We start from the raw sequence: 24,758 nt of genomic DNA, 5'->3' as shown, positions 1-24,758 counted from the left end.
AGCAGTGGCCCTCTATTACAAGGACATCTGTCGTTGCCATAGATGCCAACTGGCTTTTAAATTCTACCAGAACTGAATCTGAAAGCATCACCTTTCTCTTCTTGCTCCTACAGACATGAGTACTTTTGGGAAATTGTTATTATTACTTGTTATTTTCTAATTATATTGATGTTGATTGATGTTCATCGCAATTTACAGAGTAGCAGGAGCAAGTGACAGCCCTCTGCCCTAATGAGCATACAGGTAAGGGGAACAGAGGAAATACAGAGGCAAGGGGAGCAGGGAAAGCATACGTACATTTGGACATAGTAATGCGGAGTTTCTGTTAGGAATGTGCATGGAACCATCTGGCCCTGTTCGGTTAGAGGCCAGACCGGCCTCGAACGGAACTGGGCCAGTTCAGTCTGGCCCCCCATTGAACCCACCCAGTCCAGTCCAGTCCCAGACCGGTCCATGAATTTTTTTAAAAAAATAAATTTGATAATAAGTACCTTTACCCCCTTCAGGGTTGCTTGCTGAGACTGCGGGGGGGGGGGGGGTGTGTTTGTGTGGGTTCCCTCTCCCTGAACCAGCCTTCCTGATCACCACTGCGGCCCTCCGGGCCAGGTAACTTGAGAATTTTTGGCCCTTTCGGGCCTGCATAAGAGCGTGTGGCCGCCATTTTCGTGGCCGCCGTGCATGCACCAATGCCCTCTGTGAGGCCAGTCACGGACCCCACCACAGCCTCAGCAAGCCCCCCGAAGGGGCTAAAGGTACTTATTATTGATAAAACAAAAACAAAAAAACAAAAAAATCGTGGACCAGCTAGATCGATTCCGGTCCAATGGAACCAGGGTGGTGGTTTGGTTCGACCCCCGGACCGGACCACAGGACCACCGGACCGCCAGACCAGTCCACACATCCCTAGTTTCTGTAGGGAAGAAGACAAAAGGGAGAAGGCAAAGGCTTTGGATTTGAAGAAAGAAAGAGATGTGTGGCACAACACCACTGTTCTGGGAGGCTGTTCCAGGCATAAGGAAGAACAAATGAGAATGGGCAGTGTGGTTAAAGGGAACAGGAGACAGGTTATGGCTGTAGAACTAAAGAAACTGAGATCATGGGGCTGGGGTATATTGGACTATGACAGCAGGGAGAAAAAGAGGGGATACTAAAAGGAACTGGACAAGGCTCTGAGTCTCAGGGTGTGTGGTGTGAGAGTTGTCCAGCTGCATCCTGAAAGTAAAGGACTCTTTGTCATCTCAGAGGGAGGCAACTTATGTGCTTCAGGCAAGTGCTAGAGATCATGGCAAGGTGCTCAGTTAGGGATCCCCACAGACCCACACTTCAGTTCACACTCTGTTCCTAGGGGAAGGTTTCAGGAGTCCTATAAAGCCCTAAACAGTTTGGGTCCTGGGTATTTAAGAGAATGTCTTCTTCACTATGAACCACACCGCCCAATGAGATCATCGGGAGGGGTTCGTCTGCAGTTGCCGCCGGCTCGTCTGGTGGCTACTCAGGGGCGGGCCTTCTCCATTGCTGCCCTGAGGCTTTGGAACATGCTCCCTGCTGAAATAAGAGCCTCCCCATCTCTTACAGCTTTTAAAAAGGCAGTCAAGATGCATTTGTTCACCCAGGCTTTTAACTGGCTAAGGAGGCTATTCCAACAATGATTGGAAAGCAGGCTAGGGGAGATAAGCCCACTTTCCAGTGCTCATGGGAACCAATAGGCTCATGAGAGAGCCCAGTGCTCCCAAGGCGGCTAGCCCGCAAGCCCGTGGCAAGCCCAACTCCCAAGGTGGCTAACTCTCCCCCTAAATGTGGTTAACGAGCAAGTTAACCTCATTAACCTCATTTTTTTGCTCGTGTGTCATTGCACACGAGTAGATCCCCACCCAGGAGGCTGCAAGCAGCCTCCTGAGCTCAGGGGTCTCTCCAGGATGCCCTGTGCACTTGTGTGGGGCATCCTGGAACTTCTAGGGGGCGCGCAGCCCCCAATCCCCACAACCCCCGCCGGCTACGTGACGGAGCCAGCAGTCATGTGGGCAGCCGATCTGGCCACCCCAGGACTGCCTTTGGATCGTCTGTGGGGAGAGCGGACTAAGCCCGCTCTCCCCACAGTCCCAACAGAAGCTCTTCTCATGGATCGTGAGAAGAGCTTCATTGTTTTAATTGTGTTTTTAATAGTTGTAAAGTTTTAAATTTTAATTGTTGTAATGCTTTAATCTTTTTATCTGTTGTTTTTATTGTTTTGTTGTAAACCGCCCAGAGACTTGCATTTTTGGGTGGTATACAAATGCGCTAAATAAATAAACATAACAAAATAAAGAAGCCTTCTTTCATGGCTCCACCATTTAGGGGGAAGAAAAGGGTCAATAGGCAGTTTCCTCCTCCTCCCACTCAGGTGTGGTACCTGGCCTTAGAATCTGCATTTTGCTTTCCTGTCTGAGCCCTCTGGATGAGGCTAGGCTCATGGTCTTCTCCACAAGTGTATGGCACAGTCAGAAGAGTGGGTGGGGTGTCAGCTCAGCTCTAGAGTCTATTGTGCCGGTAGGTAGAAATTCTTCAAAAGAAAATACTTTAAAATGTATCTCCCCCGTCCCCGCAAAGCATGAGTCATTTCTAACGTACACACAGTATGAACCTACTTGCCATACAGACTTTAATAATAATAATTAATCTTGCCAGAGTTGCATTTCCGCTGAAGCAGAGGATGTGTCATTCACTTCAAAGCCATCCGCGAACAAGGCTCTCCTAGTTAATCGGAACTGGGCTCCTCCTGTGCACGAGAATAGCAGGTAGCAATTTCACTCCACTCTCAACCCTGTGATTTTGCTACCAAGTGGAGATTAAGGTGGCAATGGTTCACTTACTATCATTTCAGGGAGACCAATTAAAGCTACAACTACGCTAACGCTGCGAAAAGATCCCTATTTGTGTGAAAATAAATCTAAATAGGTATTTTGCTTAACTCTGCCTGGAGCTGGCTCAACTATCGAGGGGTGGGGGGAATGCAGTCACCAGTATTTGGGGGTTTGGGTTGGGGGAGTGGGCATCCTTGGCTGTGAATATGTCTTTTAAATAATGAAGCAATAATTACAATCCAATCATCATCATCATTGTCATCATCTGCATCATGACTATTGCCATTGGCTGAGATAGAGTAATGAAGAAAATTACTCCAAATAGTCCCATTGATATTAAAAGGACAGTTTAGGCAAAGCTGTGCAGTTCTGCATGTTGTGAAGAACTTTCTTTTGTCCATCTTGAATTTACTGCCAGTCAATTTCATTGGAAGATCCCCAAGCTCTAGAGCAGGCCTGCTCAACCTAGGCCCCCCAGCTGTTTTTGGACTACAACTCCCATAATTCTCAGCCACAGCAGCCAATAGCCAGGAATTATGGGAATTGTAGGCCAACATCTGCAGGAGGGCCAAAGTTGAGCAGGCCTGCTCTAGAGTAATGAAGAGATGGAGGGAAAACATCTCCCTACTCAGTTCCAAATGCTACATTTCAATAAAAACTTGGTTCAGGGCACAGGCATAGCTGCAGTTCAAATAAGGGGGACAAATGTCTCTGAGCTACTGAGAAAGTGGAGTGGTGCTCTCTCTTGTGTACCTCTCTGAAGGAGGAGGCGGTGATGCAGTGGGGTGGGGCGACCCGTCTTCACTTCAGGTTTTTTTTAAAAAAGCTTTTTTTAATTGTATGTAAACTGCCTAAAGACGTTTTATTAGGCAGTTTATACATCTCATAAATATATGCATAAATAAAACCTTGCTCTACCCCTGGCTCAGAGGAAGCAGTGAACAGGTTTTGCTCATCACCCGCATTTCGACACTCACTATATTCTGGAATCCAGTTTGCCTCCACACCAGTGAAAATACAAGGCCAAAACTGAAAGAAAAGGGCCACAGCTTTATTGGAATTCAGCAGCCAATTAAGAGAGTGTTGACACTCCACCCAGAGGCGATCTTACCCCTGGACTTTGGGGCTGAAGTCCAGGGCCTCCACACCTCCTGGGGCTCCCAAATCTTCTTTAGTCTGTCCTGGGTGGTGTGGTTTGTGCCCTCAAGAACCTAGGTGTTAAAAATGATGCTTAACTTGCGGCAGAGGCCTCCAAAGGTCCAGGCTTCAAAATTACCTAGGTGCACCTCTGACTCAACCTCCAACAGCGTGGGATATATTCTTAAGCAAAAGGCCCAGCTGTGAGCCAGCTAGCCTGTGTTTATGTCCTATGATAACATAACCCTGGGTTCAACACCCCAGCTCAGGGCAGCACCAGAGCCCTGGGGATGCTTGCTGCTCCTCTTGATTGATTAATTGATTGATTGATTGATTGATTGAGTGCCGTCAAGTCAGTGTCGACTCTTAGCGACCACATAGATAGATTCTCTCCAGGATGATCTGTCTTCAATTTGGTCTTTAAGGTCTCTGAGTGGTTCATTCATTGCTGTCATAATCGAGTCCATCTACCTTGCTGCTGGCTGTCCTCTTCTTCTCTTTCCTTCAACTTTCCCCAGCATGATGGACTTCTCAAGGGAGCTGGGTCTTCTCATAATGTGTCCAAAGTATGATAGTTCGAGCCTGGACACATGTGCCTCGAGTGAAAATTCTGGATTGATTTGTTCTAGGATCCATTTTTTTGTTTTCCTGGCTATCCATGGTATCCTCAAAAGTCTTCTCCAGCACCAAAGTTCAAAAGCGGCAATGCTTTTTCTATCTCGCTTCTTCAAGGTCCAGCTTTTGCATCCATAGAGCATCACAGGGAAAACCACTGTCTGAATGATTCTAATCTTTGTAGGTTTAGACAAGTTACAGCATCTAAATATCCTTTCCAGGGCCTTCATTGCAACCCTACTGTGCTAGTCTGTGGCGTATTTCTTGACTGCACCTCCTAGCCACCCTGATATGATCAATATTGACCCCCCCACAAGCCTTGAAGGCTGACAATGCCCTGGGTAGAGAAGCCCCAGCAATGACTCCTTGAGCTGTGAAGCCTCTAGGGAATGATTAGAACTCCTCATAATGCCACATGTGTAGCTTAGAGTTCTTACCAAAAATCTGACCTAGGTTCCACAGACTAACATTGTGCCTGCCAGCTGTGACCAGAAAAGCCCAACTAAGTGGGAGAAATAGTGTGGGGTAAGCAAAATGACACCTCAACTCATGGCCCCCCATTCATGGAGAGCCAAAACAGTCCTACTTGGCCCCCACATGGACAACCATCAAACGCTCCAGGGAGGGAGGGAAACTACTCATGAGCAAAATGAAGTCCTGGGCAGGCTCAAGCACTATCGATGAGATTGGTCTACTCTATCAAGCCCCTCTACCAATCAACACTCCCCCTAACCACGGGCTTCAACTTGCTTGGTGGGGCAAACCCGTCATGCCCATCATGAATTCAGACGAATGACAACATTTTCTGTGCAGGTTATGGGGTCTAGGAAATACAGTAAGCTGGTCAAGGTACCTCTAAGAAATTTAGAGTGCATTTCCAAATATAGTAGAAATATCTCTATATATAATTCTCTAAGGCATACCTGTGGCTAATCCCGTGCATGGCAGCTCTCGTGAGAGTTCAAGAGCAGAAGCACCGTGGTGATTGTGCAGCGGAGATTCCATATGCAGATAGGGAAGAGAAGCCTGTGGGAGAAGAAGCACCATGGTGATTGGGCAGTGGGGATTCCATATGCAGATAGGGAGGAGGAGTCTGTGATGGTTAAGGAAAGTTGGAATGCAACTGTTACTGGCTAGAAAATGTTCTTGATTGTTGAGGATAGATAGATAGATAGATAGGAGGGATTGGAGGGGAAGGGGAAGGGGGAAAAGACAGAGGAGAAGAGTGAGTGGAGGAGAGAGAAAGCGAGAAAGAAGGAGGGCAAGGAACGGCCCGAGCCTGTCAGTGGCTTGAGGGGAACCAACCGCCATGGCAACGCCTATTGGCAGCAAGGAAGGGCCCAGACAACCACTGCTGCTGTTTGGGGCTACCAAGGCCATAGGCAGAGGGAGGCAGGCAGCCAAGGGATGGACCCAGGCCTGTCAGTGGCCTGAGGGGAGCGAGCGGCCATGGCAGTGGCAGCAGCGAGGAAGGGCCCCGTCAACTGCTGCTGCTGCTGCTGCTTCTGTGGGGAGGAGCAGGAGCGTGGCTCGGGTGAGGGTGGAGAGATCTCTGAGGTGAAGAAGGGCTATGGCAGGGGGTGAGGGGAGCAATCGAGTACTAGTGTGCAGATGCTCTGCACGAGTTAAGCTAATGTTGCAGATCTTCTCCAGGGTGCTACAAATGCAAATATACTGAGCAAAAGGGGTTCAAAGGTATCCACCATCTACTGTTATAGCCCCACTGATTTAATTGTATTCATTAAAAATAAATAAATACATACATACATAATACATACATACATACATACCCTCCTTTGTGTGCTGACATTCTTCAAGGCAACTCTCAGCATCAAATAATTCTATAAGCAAAAAGAAGCAATAAAAGAATAAATACAGCCACCAGCAGAAATAATCATCATCATGAATATAGCCCCTCATTGGGTCCAAATGTACTATGAAATAAAACAATCTTTACTTGCCACTGGAAAGCTAACAGCTAAGGGTGGAATTCACCTCTCATGGGAGGCAGTTCCCAAACTCAGTGTCATCAGTGTCTTCCTCTTCAAATGATGAGGAAATACAAAGTGGGCCCTTTGAAGCAGATCTCAATGATAAATAGGTAGCTTTATATGGGTTCATAATAAACCTCTTACATTATGCCTGTGTGTAGCCTGAAATCAACAATGTGAAACACAAAATTGGTTCCAAACAATTTCTCTTCTCCCTTCAGTAGCTAAGTGTCTCCTTCCTAAACTCTGATGGGTATTGCATTCCTAATGGCTGGAGAGAGATTCCCAGCTGTCAAGGAACAGTGCTCTGTTAACGCACATGACCAATTGTCTAGGGAGGGGACATTCACATCAACCCAGGAAGCCATATATAAAACACCATGCTTAACTGAATTCTACCTGCGGAATTTTGAAATTTGAAACTTGCCTGATACATTTAGAAAGGAAATGACATTGGAAATTTCTTCTGTGTAAAGCTTAGTGAAATGGAATATGTCCAAGGCAAATCTGAAAGTAGCACATGCCAGGCTGTTTCAGTAGAGGAGATAGGTTTGAAATTAGCGCTGTCAGTAATTTTTTTTTATTACTTCAGGTACCGCTCGGCAATTTGTTTTCTTTATTTGCATGTGTATTTCCTTATTGGTGACTTAAGCACTTCAGCTGTGTGTGTGGTACCTATCGAATTTCAAGGACTTAATTAATTTTAATATAATATCCAATGGCACAATTTGCTTTTCAAAGGGAATTAACTTCTGAGCAGTTAAGCTGTAAAAGTAAATACGAAAATATATAGATAGAGGAGAGAAAGACATTCCCATGCCAAGCCTGATTTGCATTTATATAGTTGCCATAACAGTAATGAGGATCAATTTGTTTAATGGTCAACATATATTGTAATAAACAGTAAGAGCTGGAAATTATCGCAGGCCAATTCTCATGAGTTCATACAGATCTGGACATTTGCTGAATCTAAAGCTCGGTGCATCAGAAACTTTGCTCCCCAAAGACTATGAGCCAAGCTATGGAAGAATTACTACTGAGGTTGTACCACATAAAAATGTGTGTGAGGGAACCTATTGCTGAATGCTTATGTCATTATCTTATGTCAACAATTTCTTGCACATCCATAACAAAAATAGCAGATCAGGGAGAAGGGTTCCCACTAAGTTAGTTTGGAAAGATAGGTTTACCAACTACTATTGGCTGTGATGTGGAACCACCATGTCCAGAGGTGGTATATCACTAGGCTTAAAACTGAAATTTCTCCAATGCAAAAGAAACTTTCTCCTCAAAGGAGAAAATGGTTGAGATTCAAAGCAAGGATGCACCAGTGCAGTGAGAGAACAGCTTGACAGAACTTCCCAACTAACTACACCAGTCCACCAGAGAAGCAGCCATTGGTGGACTGGGGAAACAGCCATTTATGATGCCCTCCCTTTCCCCCAGAAGGACTCTGTGCCTCCCCAGAATTGTCCTTGATGGTTGCACAGCCCTCAGGGACATATTCTAGGGTGGCACCCAAGGCTTCCTGGGGAAAGGGAGATTGTCAAAAACTACCACTTCCCCAGCTCACCGATGCAGGTGGTTTGGAAGTTTTGTTAGGCTGCTTTGAGGCGGCAGCAGTGCATTCTTGCTTTGTATTTGAGCCACTGAGATCTGAAGAAGAATTTCAGGGATGTTTCAAGGAGAAACATCAGAGAATTTTCTTAGGAGAAGGCTGTTTCCTTCATGCCCATCTTTTGAACTTTGTGAAGTCTGGATGTCGCCAGTAAAAATAAAAATCTATGTTTGGTAATGATAAAAACAAAGAGTGGGTTCAGAATAAACTAGCCACGAATGTATTTCCTCACATAAACTGCTGACACACAAGCAGTCTACTCATGTGTGAAATGTATATAGGGTAGCCAGCTTCTGACTGCAAAAGTTCTGGGACCTGGTTGGGGCTTGGATATGGAGTCTGGGAGAGGTAAGAGTGTGACGGGCGATCTAACAGCAAAATCTTTCTTTTTGTTCGTGTGTCTCATGGACTGAGCTGGTGCTCATTCTCTAGAGCAAGTGTGGGCAAACTTGGCCCTCCAGCTGTTGATGAAATACAACTCCCATCACTCCAGCCTTGTGGCTAGGGATGATGGGAGTTGTAGTTCATCGACATCCAGAGGGCCAAGTATGCCCACCCCTGCTCTAATGTGGTGGGAAGGGGCTGTGTAGGGAAGTGGGTGTGAGAGCAACCCACAGTGGAAAGGTGATCTGAACATGGCTCTTAAGAGAGTCTACAATGGGGCCTAATCAAAGTTCTATGCCAAAAATCCTAATTAACCAATTAAATAGTGTTCAAGCTAAAGAGCAGAGACATGGAGCAAATGAAGATGGGTTGTTTTGCTGCATCAACATCTTTGAGAGCTTGTGGGATAGAATGCTATTGTACCGAGAATGGAAATCAATAAGGAAAACAATATTGAATAACAGGCTCCATTTAGTCTTGCTTGACTGCCAGTACTGGCTGGTTGTGAGAGGAGAAGGGCTTTCATATGGGGGTCATGAAGGTTGATTTTGCTATTCTGAATAAAGACCGAGGCATCCCAAAGAAGGAAATAATACTAACAGCAAATAGCTACCTACAATGATCAGGTCAAAGGCATTCCTAATATGGCTGGCTGGGATTCAGAGAACTATTTTGAAGTGCCCAATGGAATCTCTCTCTTGCTCTCAACAACAAACAGAAAGCTGCACCAGATCACAAACCTTTTTTGATGCTCTTCTTTTTCAAAAGCTATATACAGCACACAGAGTGGCACACTCACACCCTCTTGGGCAGACAGAACACGCTGGCTGGTTCTGTGTCTGGCAGCAATATGGCTGGACCTCTCTTCTAGAAGACACTTGGTGTACTGCTAAAAGTTAGTCCTCTTCCTTTTTCTTTCTATCTCTGGGGAGATGTTTAAAAGAAGCAACTCATAACTGGGCAAAAACTGATCTCGGACTCTACCAGTTCAGAATGCAGGTGGAACACTGCACAACATAATCCTCAGGGGCGTAACTATAATAGGGCAAGGGGAGACAGTTGTCTGTCAGAGAAATGGGGTTAGTGGAGTGCTCTCTCCACTAACTTTATGGGGTGGTGGTGGTAAGCGGGCTTGCCACCAGGAGTTGCACTGCTCCCTTTGCAGCACACGACCCGCTAAAACACGGCTGGGCTCCCTTAGCCTGGTTTTGTCTGGTCGTGAGAATAGCTTCGAGTGCAATTGCTGATGATGTGTCACTGTACCTCTCAAATCCAAAAGTGGAACTGGCTATTATTTTGCAGCAACAGGGGCTGGTGTCAGGGCTGAAAATCAATTCTAACAAGTCAGAGGTACGATTATTCAATTTGAGTTCTGAAAGCAAAAAAAACCAAACCCCAGATTGAGCAATATGGTTTTAAAGTGGAAAATGGGGCTTTTAGGAGTCTAGGAGTGATTATTCCATTGGAAAGAGATTCACTGTACAGAATCCATTTCACTCCTGTTCTAAACAAAATAAAAAAGGAATTGCTTTGTTGGAACAGTATACACATATCTCGGATTAGGACTATTATGGCAATATGCATGCATGTAATACCCAGGATATTATTTTTATTTCAGTTTATCCCAATTGAAATACATTACAAAACTTTATTTAAATGGCAAAAGATCATAAATAGCTTCATAAGGGGAAACAAAAAAGCTAGAGTAAACCACAAAACCTTGCAAGCACCAGTAGAAAAGGGAGGTTCGGGTGTGCCAGATATTACCTTGTATTATGTGGCTGCACAAGTGATGCAGGCTATTAAAATGACAGAGGTCAAGGTACCTCATGGTTTGATACTGAAGGTCAGTTTACAGAAGAAAGGCCCCTAGAGGAAATGCTTTGGAAGCCTCCAAAAGAGAGATCACAGGACATTACATAAATCTTGTTTTTGACCTCTACCTTAGCAATATGGGTTAGATGGAGAAACAAAGTATTCTGGGAAAGATCAAAGGCAGCTACCTTTCTAGGGCAAAGAGCTTTTATGCTGGGACAAAGTTCCAAAGCTTATGGGATGTGGAGAGCACACAATAATACTAAAGGAAGCTAAATTGTTGGAAAAGAAGAGTGCAAATCAAAGGCTGAATTAGAAACGGAATTTGGATGTTCAATTCCCTGGTTTAAAGATTTGCAGACTTGGTATTTCCTGGAACTGAATGGTTACCTGGGGGAAACAGAACACTCAACAATGATAGAACAACTGATCATCAAGGGGGAGGGAGTGGCTAAAAATAATGTGTGTGTGTGTGTGTGTGTGTGTGTGTACACACACTAAATCAGCTTAGCTCACCTCACACTTTCAACAGATGGGTGGCCACCCACTGAACGAAGAAGACTGGGCTAAAATCTGGCCATCCCATCATTGAAAATAATCTTCTCTTAACATAAAATAGTCTGTGATTTAAATACTGATGAGATGATATTGAACACGGATGCAGCTAGCACACACATGAGATGCGGCCAGATATATTCTTACATCCACATGTGGTGGCTATGTCCAAGGCTGCAGGTTATATATGAGATTGCATGAGTTAGATGCCCCCCAACAGCTGAGGCCATATTTCTGCATCACTTTGATGTAAACAAACCTTTAGTTAAAGAATTGATAGTATTGCTCTTGGTAGCAATCAAAAGTGTTGTAGCAAAGCACTGGAAAGATTTGTTTAAAGTCCCTAGTCCCGTGTTACGGTTCAATAAAATATGGACAACTTTGGTTCAAATCTTCTCACAAATTAATTTGGTGTTATACAAATCATACAAAAATTATTTCTTAGAAAGATGTTTGCCCTATCTGATTTATGTAGATCAGAAGAAAACATTTTGACAAGCCAGAAAGATTGAAATGCATGTTTATTTTGTAGTTCATGCTCTGCAAAGTACATATACATACATTTGGAAACAGTTGCTTGACAGTTGGGAGGGGGGAGGGGGAGGGAGAGGGTGTGGGGTTTGTGGGGTTTATTCTGTAAAAGGTTATCAGATATATGCATCTATTACTTATATAAGAAGTAAAAAAAGAGATGAATAAAAAATTTACCAAAAAAAAATACAAATAAAACCACAACATTGGTTTTATACATTATACATTATACATTGTAGCCATGTATAGTGGTGCAGAGGGGGGAGTCCAGGTCCTGCTGTGTCAATCATCCCCACGCCCCACTGCTCATGCTTACAGCAGGGCTTAACTGAAGAGGGGAAAGCCCTACCCGTGATGGCAGGTGTTCCGTGACTGCTTGTCTGAAGCAGGAAGAGGCTTGAGCATGGGGGGGGGGCACTTCCGTGACTGCGAGGCCGGATCGGTCCTTTAAGGTCCTCTGACCCTCAGGAAAGGGATAAAGCTTCTGAAGGCCACTCGGACCTGGGGAGTGTATAAGCTCTCAATGGAGCTTCAGACATTGTCAGAGCAAGTTGTCTCTTTGGAATTATGCAAAGGCCTTCAGTTCCATTCTGAGCTTACCTGCTCTTGTTACCTGGCAGACTTACTACCCTCAGGAACCTTCCATGCGCATGGCCCCACCACTAACAGAGATCTGGTTGGTGTGGACTAGAGACAGGGCCTTTTCTGCTGTGGTCCTTTGGCTTTGGAATGCTCTCCCCAAAGGGCTTTGCCATGCTCCCTCCCTCAGTGTTTTTAGAAAAGAACTAAAACCACATCTTTTTAAAGAGGCTTTTTCGTGTTTCATCTGTTGCTTATATCTGGTAGGTTATTTATAATTCTCAGTTTTTAGCTTTTTTAATACCTTTTAATTTGAATCTTTAAAACTGTAGTTCTGATCGTGGTTTTAGCTTGGATTTTTAACTTCTTTAACTTAATTGGTTAATTTCATTAGTCTCATTTTATAGTGTATCTATTTTATAAATGTTGTAAGATGCCCTGAGCAGTAGTGTACTGGAGGGGCGGGGTATAAATATTTTAAATAAATAAAGTACTCTGTGAGCTCTCATTCATGGTCAGAAGAGGACAGCTGGTGCTCCACAGTTCAGCTTTGACCTTTTTCTAAGCTGTGAATCAGGACAAATATTTTCCACAAATGTTATGAACCTTCCAAAGCTAACATCCATATCTGAGAACGCCATGTATCAGTCGGCTCAGGTAATGCTTCTTTGTAGCAGAGAGCTTGCTGGATCATGCCATAGGACACAGCTGGCCATATGCTTCTGCTGATAAATGGCCTTTCGCTGGTGCATTGTAAGAAGCTTGTGGCCCTCCTTCTCACCTCACAGTTCACTGCACAACTGAGGCATGCTATCAGTCACCAGAAACACACCAAATGGCCTGCATTGTTGTTTAATTAAACAATGCCGATAATTTCCAGCCTCTGCTGCAGTGTAAATATTGTCTGATGCTTCAGCTCTATTTAACCTTAACAAGAAAATATGTATAACTAGACAGAGCATGAAATATACAGTGGAGCAAAATAATCTATACAAGTATTAGCTGGTGCTTATTTTCTACTTGGCTTCAGAGGAGGAGGAAATTCTACCACAATGAGGGAAAGTCAATCATTTTTACTAAGTGTTCATATTTAATAAATGTACCAGCAGTTTCATAAAGAGGCTATTCTCACGATGGGGGGAAACCGAGCTAAGGGAGCCCAGCCCGGTTTCCCCCCATCATGAGAACCAGCGGGCTTGTGGGAGAGCCTCGTGTTTCCATGGCAGCTAGCCTGCCGAAGTAACCCTCCCCTAAAACATGTTTAGTGGAGCAAGCGCTCTGCTAACTCCATTTTCAAGATTGCGAGACACCGCAGCTCCGCTCCGCACCGCGGCAACTCATGTGTAGACTCCTGACCGGGAGGCTTAAACAAGCCTCCCTGCCTTGGGGGTCTCCTCAGGATGCCCCACACATTTGTGTGGGGCATCCTGGGACTTCCGGGGACTGGATGGCCCCCGATCCCTGCCACCCCTACCGGCTCCGCAACAGAGCTGGTAATTGTATCGGTGGCCGATACGGCCCGCTATCCTCGCAGAGCCTGGTTGGGCTCTGCACACAGATCGTGTGTAGAGCCTCAATGTGTGCTTAGGATTCCTGGAGTTCGTTGCCAACATTTGTCCTGCTGGATAGCCCACCTTCATTTTTGCACCCCTGTCTAGGTGTTCAGACGTATGCTGCCACTGAACATGAAGGTTCCATATTATCTTCGTGGCTAATGGCCTTAATAGGCCTATTTTTCATCATAGGTCTGTTCAAACATTGAGGCTATTCACACATGCATGCAAAACTGGGGGCCGCGTGGCTCCCGATCCCCACAGCCCCCACCGGTTCCATGACGGAGCTGGCAGTCGTGTGGGGAGCCGATCTGGCTGCCCAGGGCTGTAGCCTGGATTGTCTGCAGGAAGAGTGGGCCAAGCCCCCTCTCCCCGCAGAATCCCCTCCGGTGGGTCTCACTGATCGTGAGACTCACCTCAGTAGACAAATAGGTCTTCTTTGAAGAAGACAAATAAGAATAAGACAAATACAAAATAAGAAGACAAGTAGGTCTTCTTTGTAATGAACCCTGTCTCCTATTAAGATCTTCTGGAGAGGTTCATATATGGCTGCCGCAGGCTCTTTTAGTGGTAACCCAAGTCTGGGCCTTCTCTGTGGGTGCCCCAGGACTTTGGCATATGCTCCCTAATTAAATAAGAGCATCTCCTTCTCTGTTTTTAGGAAGACCCTCGAAACGCACCTGCTTGGGTTTTTTTTAAGGATTTTAACTGAAATTAATTTTAACCTATTTAATTTGTTTTTCTCTCCTGAGATTATTTTTATTTTTGTATGTGCATTTTTTACTGTTTTTATTTTGTTTTGTATTTGTTGTGTTTTAATTCTGCACACTGCATAGAGATGCATATATCAGGTGGTAGAAAAACATGACATACAAACAAAGTCACCCAAGCCAAGCTGCCCATGGGGATACAACCAAAATATGTTATTTGTAGGGACAGGGAGCTTGGCTTGCCAGCCCAAGAGCTCCGTAGTGCGAGTGGCAGTGAGCACAAGTGTCCTAAGCGTGGCACACAGCCATCATGGGTGTTCGGCGGATGGCGGGGTGAGGAGGCAGAAGTGGCGGGCCCTGGCAGAGGAGGCAGGTGGGTGAAAATGGCAGAGAGGGAACGAGTGAGTCTGGCACCAGGGAGCATACAGACAGGAGAATGGACTGGGGAAAGAGAACAGAAGGTGGGGGGGAACTGGGGATGGAGAACAGAACAAGGAGAACAGATCAACGGGGAATGGGGAATGGGCTGGGGCGGAAGCGGGGGGGAGTGGTGGGGAGATTGGCAGCCTGTTATTCTGCTTTGGTTTCGGAGATTTGGGGTTTCAATGGGCTTCATTTCAGACACTATTCAAATTGGGGGGCCCCCCTTCGGATTCAGCTGAAAAAAAATCTGAAAGGTACACCCCAAGCTATTTTGGTAATCCCTCCAGATTTGAGACACCTAATGGCACAATGGGGAAATGATTTGACTAGCAAGCCAGAGGTTGCAGGTTCGAATCCCTGCTGGAATGTTTCCCAGACAATGGGAAACACCTGTATCGGGCAGCAGCAATATAGGACGATGATAAAAAGGCATCGTCTCATGCTGCACAGAGGATGGCAATGGTAAACCCCTCCTGTATTCTACCAAAGACAACCACAGGGCTCTGTGGTCACCAGGAGTCCACACTGACCTGATGGCACACTTTACCTTTTACCAGATTTGGCCAGTACTTATCTGCAGCAACTATCAGTGCTAATTCCTTAGTTTAAAGGATCATAAATACACACACAATGGGATTACAGTAACACAGAATTTTATCCCTAGCATCCTGTTTTTGTCCTGCCTATCATGTTGATTTTGTTTCTGTTGTGTGTTCCCACCAGAGGATGCTTATAAAACACAAGTGCGGATAGACGATGAGCCTGCTTATCTGGACATTCTGGATACTGCTGGACAAGTGAGTACTTCCTCTGCATGAACAAATTGAGTGGCCTCTGAAATTTTGACTTGATATTCAAATATAGTTTGGCGGGGGGCAGAGGTGATTGGGGTTCCCCCATTTTTGAAACATCTGAAGATTTCCAAGATTTTTAGAAAGCTGTGAAATTTGGATGCACTTAAGATAAATCCTGGGGAAAGGACAGAGCCCTTTAAGATGATGAGGCTATTCACACACACAGCAGAAACTGGGCTAAGGGAGCGCAGCCTGGTTTCTGCTGCGTGTGTGAACCACTGGGAGCCACGCAGCTCCTGGTGGTGGTGTGGTGATGAGCCCTCTTTGGTAGCCCACCGCTTAACCCAAGTTTTGGGCAGGAGCATGCCCAAACACTGGGTTAACTGATCGTGTGTCTGCCATGGCTGCTTGCAGCTGCCGCAGAAACACTCAGGGAGGAGGGGGCTCTCAGTAATGCACCACACACTCCAAGGGTGCTTCCCTGAGCCCGACCCACAGGGCAACCAGGCAAGGCACGGAGAAGCGTGGGCGGCCTGCAGGAGAGCTGCCAATCATATGGTCAGGTGATCCACCCACCCAGTGATGTCCTGATTATCTGCCGGAAGGTAAGTGCTTTCAGGCTTCCTTCCTGCAAAACAGGCTACCCCTTCTTTCTGACCGTGAGAAGGCCTTCGGTGTCTTCACTAGAGCTGGGGTTCTCAACCTGGGTTAGGTTAAGACAGGGCTCAACCTAACCCAGATTAAGGTTGAAGTGGACCAGGTGGTCTATGGAAAATTTTTGCAGTACTGAATTTAATTAGCTTCCAGGTGAGCCAAAATAAAGTTCTTTAAAGTAACAATCTGAATTCTCACCCCGCCCCCATAATTTACACTTATGGGGCTTTAGCCTTATGAAAACATACAAATGGGGTAGGGGTTCATGGGATTCATGGCAAGTACTTAAGGATCTGGGGAGTCCATAGGTACAAAAAGGTTAAGTACCGAGTGCAAAAAGGTTAAGAAACCCTGTTCGAGAGGCTTCTTCCAATGCCCTCCCAGCCCTTCTCATTCACTGTAGGAGAGCACCCAAATGAAAAACGCAAAGTGCTCCAGCAGGCAGCAGATAATTGTTGGCCTTGCACTATCACAGCAGTAATGGCTACAGAGGTCTGTCTGCTTCAGCAGTTGCTAAAATGCAGTCACCAAAATGCACATTGTGACCTCACTTCAGCAGGACAATGGAGGGTGGAACAGGTATGTGGTCCTTCCTCATAGAAGAGAAAAGTGTTGTATATACCTTTTCAAATAAAACAGGAGAAAATGAAAATGCGTGTGGGATACTGTGTGGAAATACACCTGGCTGCTGCGAATGCTCAGTTTCTTTATGTTCTCATATCAGCTTTGATACTTCAAAACGGTCTGTGCCCCGGATATCTGATGGACCTCCTGTTCCCAAGGATTTCTGTCTGCTTGACAAGCTCATCGGAGGGGGCTCTGCTCCATGTACTGATGGTGAGGGAGACTCAGCTGTTGAGCATGCAGGACAGCGTCTTCTCAGTCATTGCCCCCAGGTTTTGGAAGGCTCTCCTGGCTGGCATCCTCTCCTCAGCCTCCATCACAGTTTTTAGAAAACAAATAAAGAACTGGCTTTTCTCCCAGGCTTTTAAATTAGGGGGCTATTCCCACGATCAGGCGAAATCAGGCTAGGGGAGCCTAGCATGATTTCACCTGATGGTGGGAGCCACCGGGCTCACAGGCAAGCCCAGTGGCTTTCAGGCAGTTAACCTGCCAAACTAGCCCTCCCCTTAAACCGGGTTTGTGGAGTGAGCGCTCTGCAAACCCATTTTTTTGGCTCGTGAGTAGCCGTGGTATATGGCTCTGTGCCGTGGTACTCACGAGTAGATCCCCAGCCGGAAGGCTCGAGGGTCTCTCCAGTATGCCCTGCACACTCACGCAGGGCATACTGGAGCCTCCGGTGGCCGCACTGCCCCTGAACTCCCCAGCCCCTGCCAGCTCCGTCACGGAGCCGGCAGTCGTGTGGGTGGCTGATACGGCCGCCCACGGCCGCCCTGCTCATATGTGGGGAGAGCAGGCTAAGCCCGCTCTCCCCACTCACCCTCCCCTGGCGGGTCTCATTGATCGTGAGACCCGCCTCAGAGTCTATTTTTTACTGTTGCCACTCTGCATTTTGTGTATCATTGTTTTATATAGGTTTTGAAACTTTTAAATAGAGATTATATTCATCATTAATAACTGCTTTTTGTATTTCAATTGTGCAGTGTTTTAATTATATTGTAACCTCCTTTGAGATTATTTTAATGAAAAGCAGAATAGAAATCGAACAATAAATGAATAAATAAGAAAGAAAAGTGAACAACTGCCGTGATCAGAGACATGGAAACATTTCCCTCCCTTTTGCTAATGTTCAATAGAGAAATGGAAATGATAGGTAGATCTTATTAATACCTTGGCAGAAAACTAAGACTCTGTTGTTTGAAGCAGCCCATTCCCTGAGACTGAACATTGTTAATACCACGACACTGAAAGTCTTGTGGGTCTCCATGGACCCCCCTTTTTATTAATGCTAATTAATGCTCTTTTGAATTCCAGTTTTCAAAGGCACGAGAAAATGAATGCAGCTGATGTTTCATCTTTAATGGCTATCCAGTTATGTGTTTATTATCGATTTTATTTAATAGATGTATATGCCACCGTTCAACACTTAAGTGCTCTGAGGGTGACTCACAAAGTTTTTTAAAAATACAGTAAAAAACAGCATAAAGAACATTAAGCAGTAATAAGCACACGGCAGGAAAGAAGAGCAGTTAGTACAGAACACTTTAAAAGGATTTAAAAGGCCTGAGAAAATTCCTCACTGGATTCCCCTTTACCAATAGAGTTTTGAACCAGTTTGAACCGGTTTGGTGGTTGAACTGGTCAGTTTGAATCCAGTTCAGATTTGAACCGTACCGGCAAAACCGGTTTTGTGCACATCCCTCTGGGGCACTACAGCTGGAAAAATATCCTCTCCCCAGATTTTCAGCTTGGAAGAAGGGAGCACCCAGAGAAATACCTCTCATGAGGACAGTGTCTGAAGAGGCTGATGTGAGGAGAGATGGATCATCAGGTAACTAGTCAGGAAGGATGTGCAAATCTTCGGTAGCTGATTTGCTTGGAAGGAATGTGTCCCAAAGCAAAGTGGCTGAACCAGACAAATCTCTCCTGAAATGATTACTTCGCTTCAGCCCATCCCCCTGCCTCTCCTCTCTCCCCCAACTCCTGCAGCTACTTCCTTTGCATGGACAAGAGACAAGCTGGCTCAATGTTTATTTCCATCCAAGTGCCGCAAGAGAATAGTATTTTCCACAGCATCATTTTAAAATGTCTCCCAGAAGTAGTTTTTAAAAAGCTGACTTCCCTGAGGTCCTGGGAAACATGCAGGTTTGGGGGGAGGAATTGTAGTATTTTTCAGGGGCGGCAGCAGAAAATTCTACACATCCCAGAAAACCCTGCAAATACTACCATGTCCAGGCAACCATGTTTCTGTGCCAGGACTTCAGGGGAAGAAGTTAAAAGAGAAAAACTTCTGGGAGTAATTTAAAAGTTATTTAACTTTTAAATAAAATAAAATAAAATAAAATAAAATAAAATAAAATAGACAGAGCCGGCTTGTCTCCCGTTGGCCTACAGTGGCTGAGAGAGTGGCAAGGCAGGGGGAGGGACAGAGTGCTGGTGCTTCCACGATCCTTGAGAAAGTAAAGCAACAAACCCCTCCCAAGCTCCAGTTCCAATTGGGGGTCCTTCAAAGTGCCAAGGCAGCTCCAGAATGAAAGCAGAGCTGCTTTGCACATCATCGTAGCGAGAGCCCAAGCTGTTCAGGGGTTTAAAGGTAAGTACCCACACTTTGAATTGTGCTCAGAATTGTGTACTACAAACAAAGGCATGACAAGGTAGCAGGGATGATACACTGGAACATGTGCAAAAGCTACCTGTAGCGAAAAATTGGTGGGACCATCAAATTGAAAAAGTGGTAGAAAATGAAGATGTAAAAATATTATGGACTTCCGACTACAAACAGACAAACTTCTGCCACACAATACACCAGATATCACTGTAGTTGAGAAGAAAGAAAAACAAGTCAAAATAATCGACATAGCAATACCAGGGGATAGCAGAATAGAAGAAAAAGAAATAGAAAAATAAGAATTACAAATTTCTTGTAAACAAGAAATAATAATAATAATAATTTTTTACACAGTCAGACAGGTGTTATTGACTGGTTTGTATTATCCAGACATCGAGTCCTTCTCAAGGACCTGGGATGCCAGAATTCTATTATCAATATTGTTGTTGTTATTATAGATACCATTGCAAAATATAGGCTGTTCCCAGTAAAGTTGCTTTTTGTAATTGATTGATGGTGATTTCTGTGGCCCCTATGGTGTTGAGGTGCTCTTCAAGGTTTTTTGGAATTGCACCTAGGGTGTCAATTACTACTGGGATTATATTGGTCTTCTTCTGCCACAGCCTTTCAATTTCAATTTGTATATCTTTGTATTTTGTTATTTTTTCTATATCTTATTCTTCTATTCTGCTGCCACCTGGTATTGCTATGTCAATTATTTTGACTTGTTTTTCTTTCTTCTCGACTACAGTTATATCTGGTGTATTGTGTGGCAGATGTTTGTCTGTTTGTAGTCGAAAGTCCCATAATATTTTTACATCTTCATTTTCTACTACTTTTCTATTTTGTGATCCCGCCAATTTTTGGCTGCAGGTAGCTTGTACTTTTTGCAGATGTTCCAGTGTATCATCTCTGCTTGAACCATGGGTTCAAATTGCACGGAATGATGGAATAATCCACCCCACACTCAGCATTCCTCATTTGTGAAACTTGCAGGTGTCAAAGGAGCATAGCGAATGGTTGCATCAGTATGGGGGCCATGATTAGTGGGTGCAAGCTCTTTGTCTCCTTATGCATTCACTGGTTGACATCCAAATTATTGCTGCACTAGTGCAAAAATGTTGCACTCCTGCAAGGATGTTGCACTAGTTAATTCTGCTAGGTTGGGAGCTTAGTGTTGTGCTAACCTTGTATTTTTTGCAGATGTTCCAGTGTATCATCCCTGCTACCTTGTCATGCCTTTGTTTGTAGTCAGGCTGTGCGATCTTTTTACAACAGCTGATTAGGTGGTCCACGGTTTCATCTGCTTCTTTACAGAGGCGGCACCTGCTATTTGTTGTTGGTTTTTCTACTTTTGCTCTTATTGCATTTGTTCTTAGTGCCTGTTCTTGTGCAGCCAGTATTAAACCCTCTGTTTGTTTCTTCAAGTTGCCATTCTTAAGCCATTGCCAGGTCTTGGTGATGTCTGATTTTCCACTTATATTGTGCAAATATTGACCATGCAGGGGCTTATTTTTTCCATTTTTTTGCTCGGTTCTTAACTTGTTCTTTCTTGTAGGCCTGCTTTTTTTCATTGGTGTTGAATAATTTCTTGTTATTGTCCATTTTAAGTGCATCTTCTTCACTGTCCCTTATATATTCTTCAAGGCCTCTTTTCTCCTCCTCTACTGTTTGATGGATTTGCAGCATTCCTCTTCCACCTGAGCTGAGAGGGAGGTATAGCCTATCTACATCACTATGGGGGTGCAGAGCATGATTGATGGTCATGATTTTCCTGGTCTTACGATCCAGCGTCTCTAGCTCTGCCTGGGTCCAGTCTATTATTCCTGCATTGTATCTGATAACAGGTATAGCCCAGGTATTTATGGCTTGTATGGTGTTCCCGCCATTGAGTTTGGACTTGAGGATTTTTCGAACTCTCCTGATGTATTCACTTCCAATATTTCTTTTAACTTCAGTGTGTGCGATGTTATCAGCCTGGAGAATGCCCAAGTATTTGTAATGTTCTTTCTCTTCCAGGTTCTTGATGTTGCTTCCATTGGGCAGTTCTATTCCTTCTGTTTTTCTTATTTTTTCTCTGTTCATTATTAATGCAGCACACTTGTCTAGTCCAAACTCCATTGCTGTATCACTACTGAATATACGGACAGTGTTTAGCAGTGATTCGATTTCTGACTGGGACTTTCCATACAACTTCAGATCGTCCATGTACAGCAGATGGTTCATTTTACTTGATGTTTCAGATGTTTGGTATCCAAGGCCTCTTTTGTTTAGTATTTGTGAAAGTGGAGTCATGGTGATTACAAACAACAGAGGGGATATTATTATTATTATTATTATTATTATTATTATTATTTCTTGACAGTTTTTAAAATAATCCATAGACTTAAAACAGAGAGAAAAACAAACAGTTTTACTCTTTTTTTAAAAAAAAAAAACCTCCCACATTGGCTGACAATAATTCTAAAAGTTTATTATAATTGTTACTTTATTTAAGTGGAACACATATATATCTACCTATTGGTGCTTTGGGCATTTTACATGCAAATAATCTATATATTTAATTCTCCAAGATGTACCCATGGCTAATCCCTTGCATGGCTCCTCTTGCGAGACTTCAGAGAGCTGCCGGATAGCTACGGGACAGGTGGGAGGGAAGAAAATGGTGGGTGCAGTGGTGGTGGCGGCTGGCCAAAAACCAGTGGTGGGTGAGTGGCTACAACCAGGCAGCAGGTGGGTGGCTGAGCAGCTGCAACTGGCAACTGGTTTGGCCAGCGGGCAGCCAGAAAATGGTGGCAGCAGCTGGGCGAGCAGTGCAAAAGAAAGAGTTGGGGGAGGTGGGTGAGTAAGAAGAAGAAGAAGAAGAAGGTGGCTGCGGGTGGGAGGGTGGGAAGGCTGGGGGAGAAGAAGATGATGGCGGGCAGGCAAAAAAGAAGATGGCGGGTAAGGTGGGGTTGGGTGGGGTAGAGTGGGGTGGGGGGATAAATCGGCGGTGGTGAACTAGGGGCACAGATGCTCTGCGCTGGATCAGCTAGTACAATATAATTCAATATATCACTGACCTTTATCGTCTGGACCTGGCAACCCTACCTCAGTTCAGAGTGCATTACAAGCTGAGTCAAAACCAAAGTAGTCTAAAATATTTTACTAATGAGGCAAAAGTCAAAATGACACACATACCCATCTGCAGGTGGGTGCATCTGAGTTGGGAGGAGATCAGCCTTTGTGCCATTCCTTAAACCCACGCCTGAGGCAACTGCCTCACCGCACGTCATGGAAATTCTTTTGAATTTCACAGTGGATAGAGTTTGCTTCCAACACTGGGTTTGTGTGTGTCTCTCTGTGTGTGTTTTCTGAGAGAAAGGTAGCCATAGAAACATAGTAAGGCTGTTCACACAACTCTGAAAATGGCAGGGGAGGACAGGGCGGGGGGAGGCAGGATCACACCCAGGTTATCCCACCCCCAGATTGTCCCTCCCCTGATTATCCCCCTCCCAGACTATTCTGTCTGCAGGGAGCAGCAGGGCCTTCTGAAGGCTGAGGAAATGAAGCCTGGCCTCCAGAAATCCCACAATGCACCACACAAAGAGCATGGTGCATTGAGGGATTTCCCCATCGCTGAGTGCTCTAGTCACCCATCTCTATGAATTCTCAGGCTGCAGGCAACCCAAGCATTCATATGATCAGGGAGTGGGGTATGAGTGCATGCTGCATGCTTCTACCTCATTATAAGCCTGGGTGAAAAACTTGGGCTACCCTGGTGAAGAGTGCCAGGATTGGATCTGATCCTGGCACTCTACACGAGCATTCCTACCTGGGTAGGACTGTGGAAGCCCAGGTAGGGCTGCTTGTGTGAACAGCCTTACTGGGTGCTGTGTTTAAGGGGTTGAGTGTGAGCCGGCAGGGAGATCACACAAAGATCACACACCACTCCATGCAATGAATTTGCCCATCCAAGGAGCTCTGGGTGCATGCTTTTCCTTAAGAACAGCTTCCTGTGCCACAGGGTATGGCAGGTGTGTATGTCTGTCTGTGTGTATGTGTATCTGTGTGATGTACAAATAAAAGGTTTCAGAAATTGGACTGGGGGCTCACAAACACAAGAACTTAAGAACAGCGCTAAGTTCAGAACTTAGAATCCCCTATCACTGCTCATCTTTGTTCGTTCACAATCTTTTTTGTTGCAATATGATGAATAAATTTAGAAAGAATCCAGTTGCATTTCCTACCAGAGAATCTGCTCTTAGAATACCTCAGACATTGAAAACAACAAAACCCAGTGCCCCATGGGCTTCTGGTTTGGGGGGTGGTTGGCATCCTATGTGCACTAACTACACCACAGTCCTGAGCCACCCTGATGTACCCCAAGTGAAGTTATGGGGCTGCTGAAATCCCCATTATTACCTATGGGGGAAAAGCTTAGAGACTCACCAACTTCAAAAAAAATTTAAAATCACCCCTTTCACCAATTTCTATGAAATCTAGGTGGTAGCAGGCACCCATTGGGGCACTACCACCTGACCCACTCTTCTGCCCCTGGAAACCCTTTTCTGCCCCAAATCTGACACAAAGATATGCCAATTCAAAAAAAGGTTGAAAATCACCCCTTTGCCCAATTTCTTTGAAATCTGTGAGGTAGCTTCCTTGCACCCATTGGGCAATACTATCCACCACAATCCACTCTTGGCCCCCCTGCTGCCCCCCCTCAGAGAGTTATAACTAAGTTTGCTGAAATTCCCCATTATTCCCTATGGGAAAACTTAAAGAAATGTGCACTTCAAACAATTGTTAAAAATTATCCCTTTGCTCAATTTCTTTGAAATCTAGGTGGTAGCTTCCTTGCATCCATTCAGCACTACCACGCACCAGAACCTACTCTAGGCCACCCTGCCCCCCCCCCCCGGCATGGAGTTATAAGGTTGCTGAAATCCCCATTATTCCCTATGGGGGAAAGCTTAAAGATGCACCAACTTCAAAAAATTGTTAAAAATCACCCCTTTGCCAATTTGTTTGAAATTTGGGTGGTAGTTTTCACCCATTGGGCATTACTACCTAACCCACTGTGGTCACAAAATGGAGGTCCAAATACCTTATTGGGGTGTGTGTGTTCGAAGCTGGGTGATTTATTTTGTACCCAAATCTGGGCAATTAAGCATAGGGGCAATTTGTTCTGTCTACAAGTCACTTGAATCAGCAAGAACTGGGAACAAATAGTTTTGTATCTGAATCAATTTGCGCATCCCTATTAATAAGCATTGGTGACAGAATGGAGCCCTGATGGACTCCATATAGCAGCTTCCGTTTTGAAGAGCAACTGTCACCAAACATCA

The 24,758-nt window shown here is 45.0% G+C and overlaps 1 protein-coding gene across 2 annotated transcripts in view; it reads left to right on the top strand.

Moving 5' to 3' along the window:
* Window positions 1–24,758, top strand: part of RIT2 (Ras like without CAAX 2) — a 284,090-nt gene that overhangs the window by 103,866 nt on the left and 155,466 nt on the right. For both annotated transcript variants that reach the window (XM_053295131.1, XM_053295130.1), the window contains one exon: window positions 15,475–15,548. In XM_053295131.1, the coding sequence (XP_053151106.1) occupies window positions 15,475–15,548 (74 nt within the window). The remainder of the gene's footprint in view (window positions 1–15,474; window positions 15,549–24,758) is intronic.

This window comes from Hemicordylus capensis, chromosome 2 (assembly GCF_027244095.1).
Source record: "Hemicordylus capensis ecotype Gifberg chromosome 2, rHemCap1.1.pri, whole genome shotgun sequence".
Lineage (NCBI taxonomy): Eukaryota > Metazoa > Chordata > Lepidosauria > Squamata > Cordylidae > Hemicordylus > Hemicordylus capensis.
Note: the sequence above shows the minus strand (reverse complement) of the source record. Positions and strands in the feature narration are given on the sequence as shown.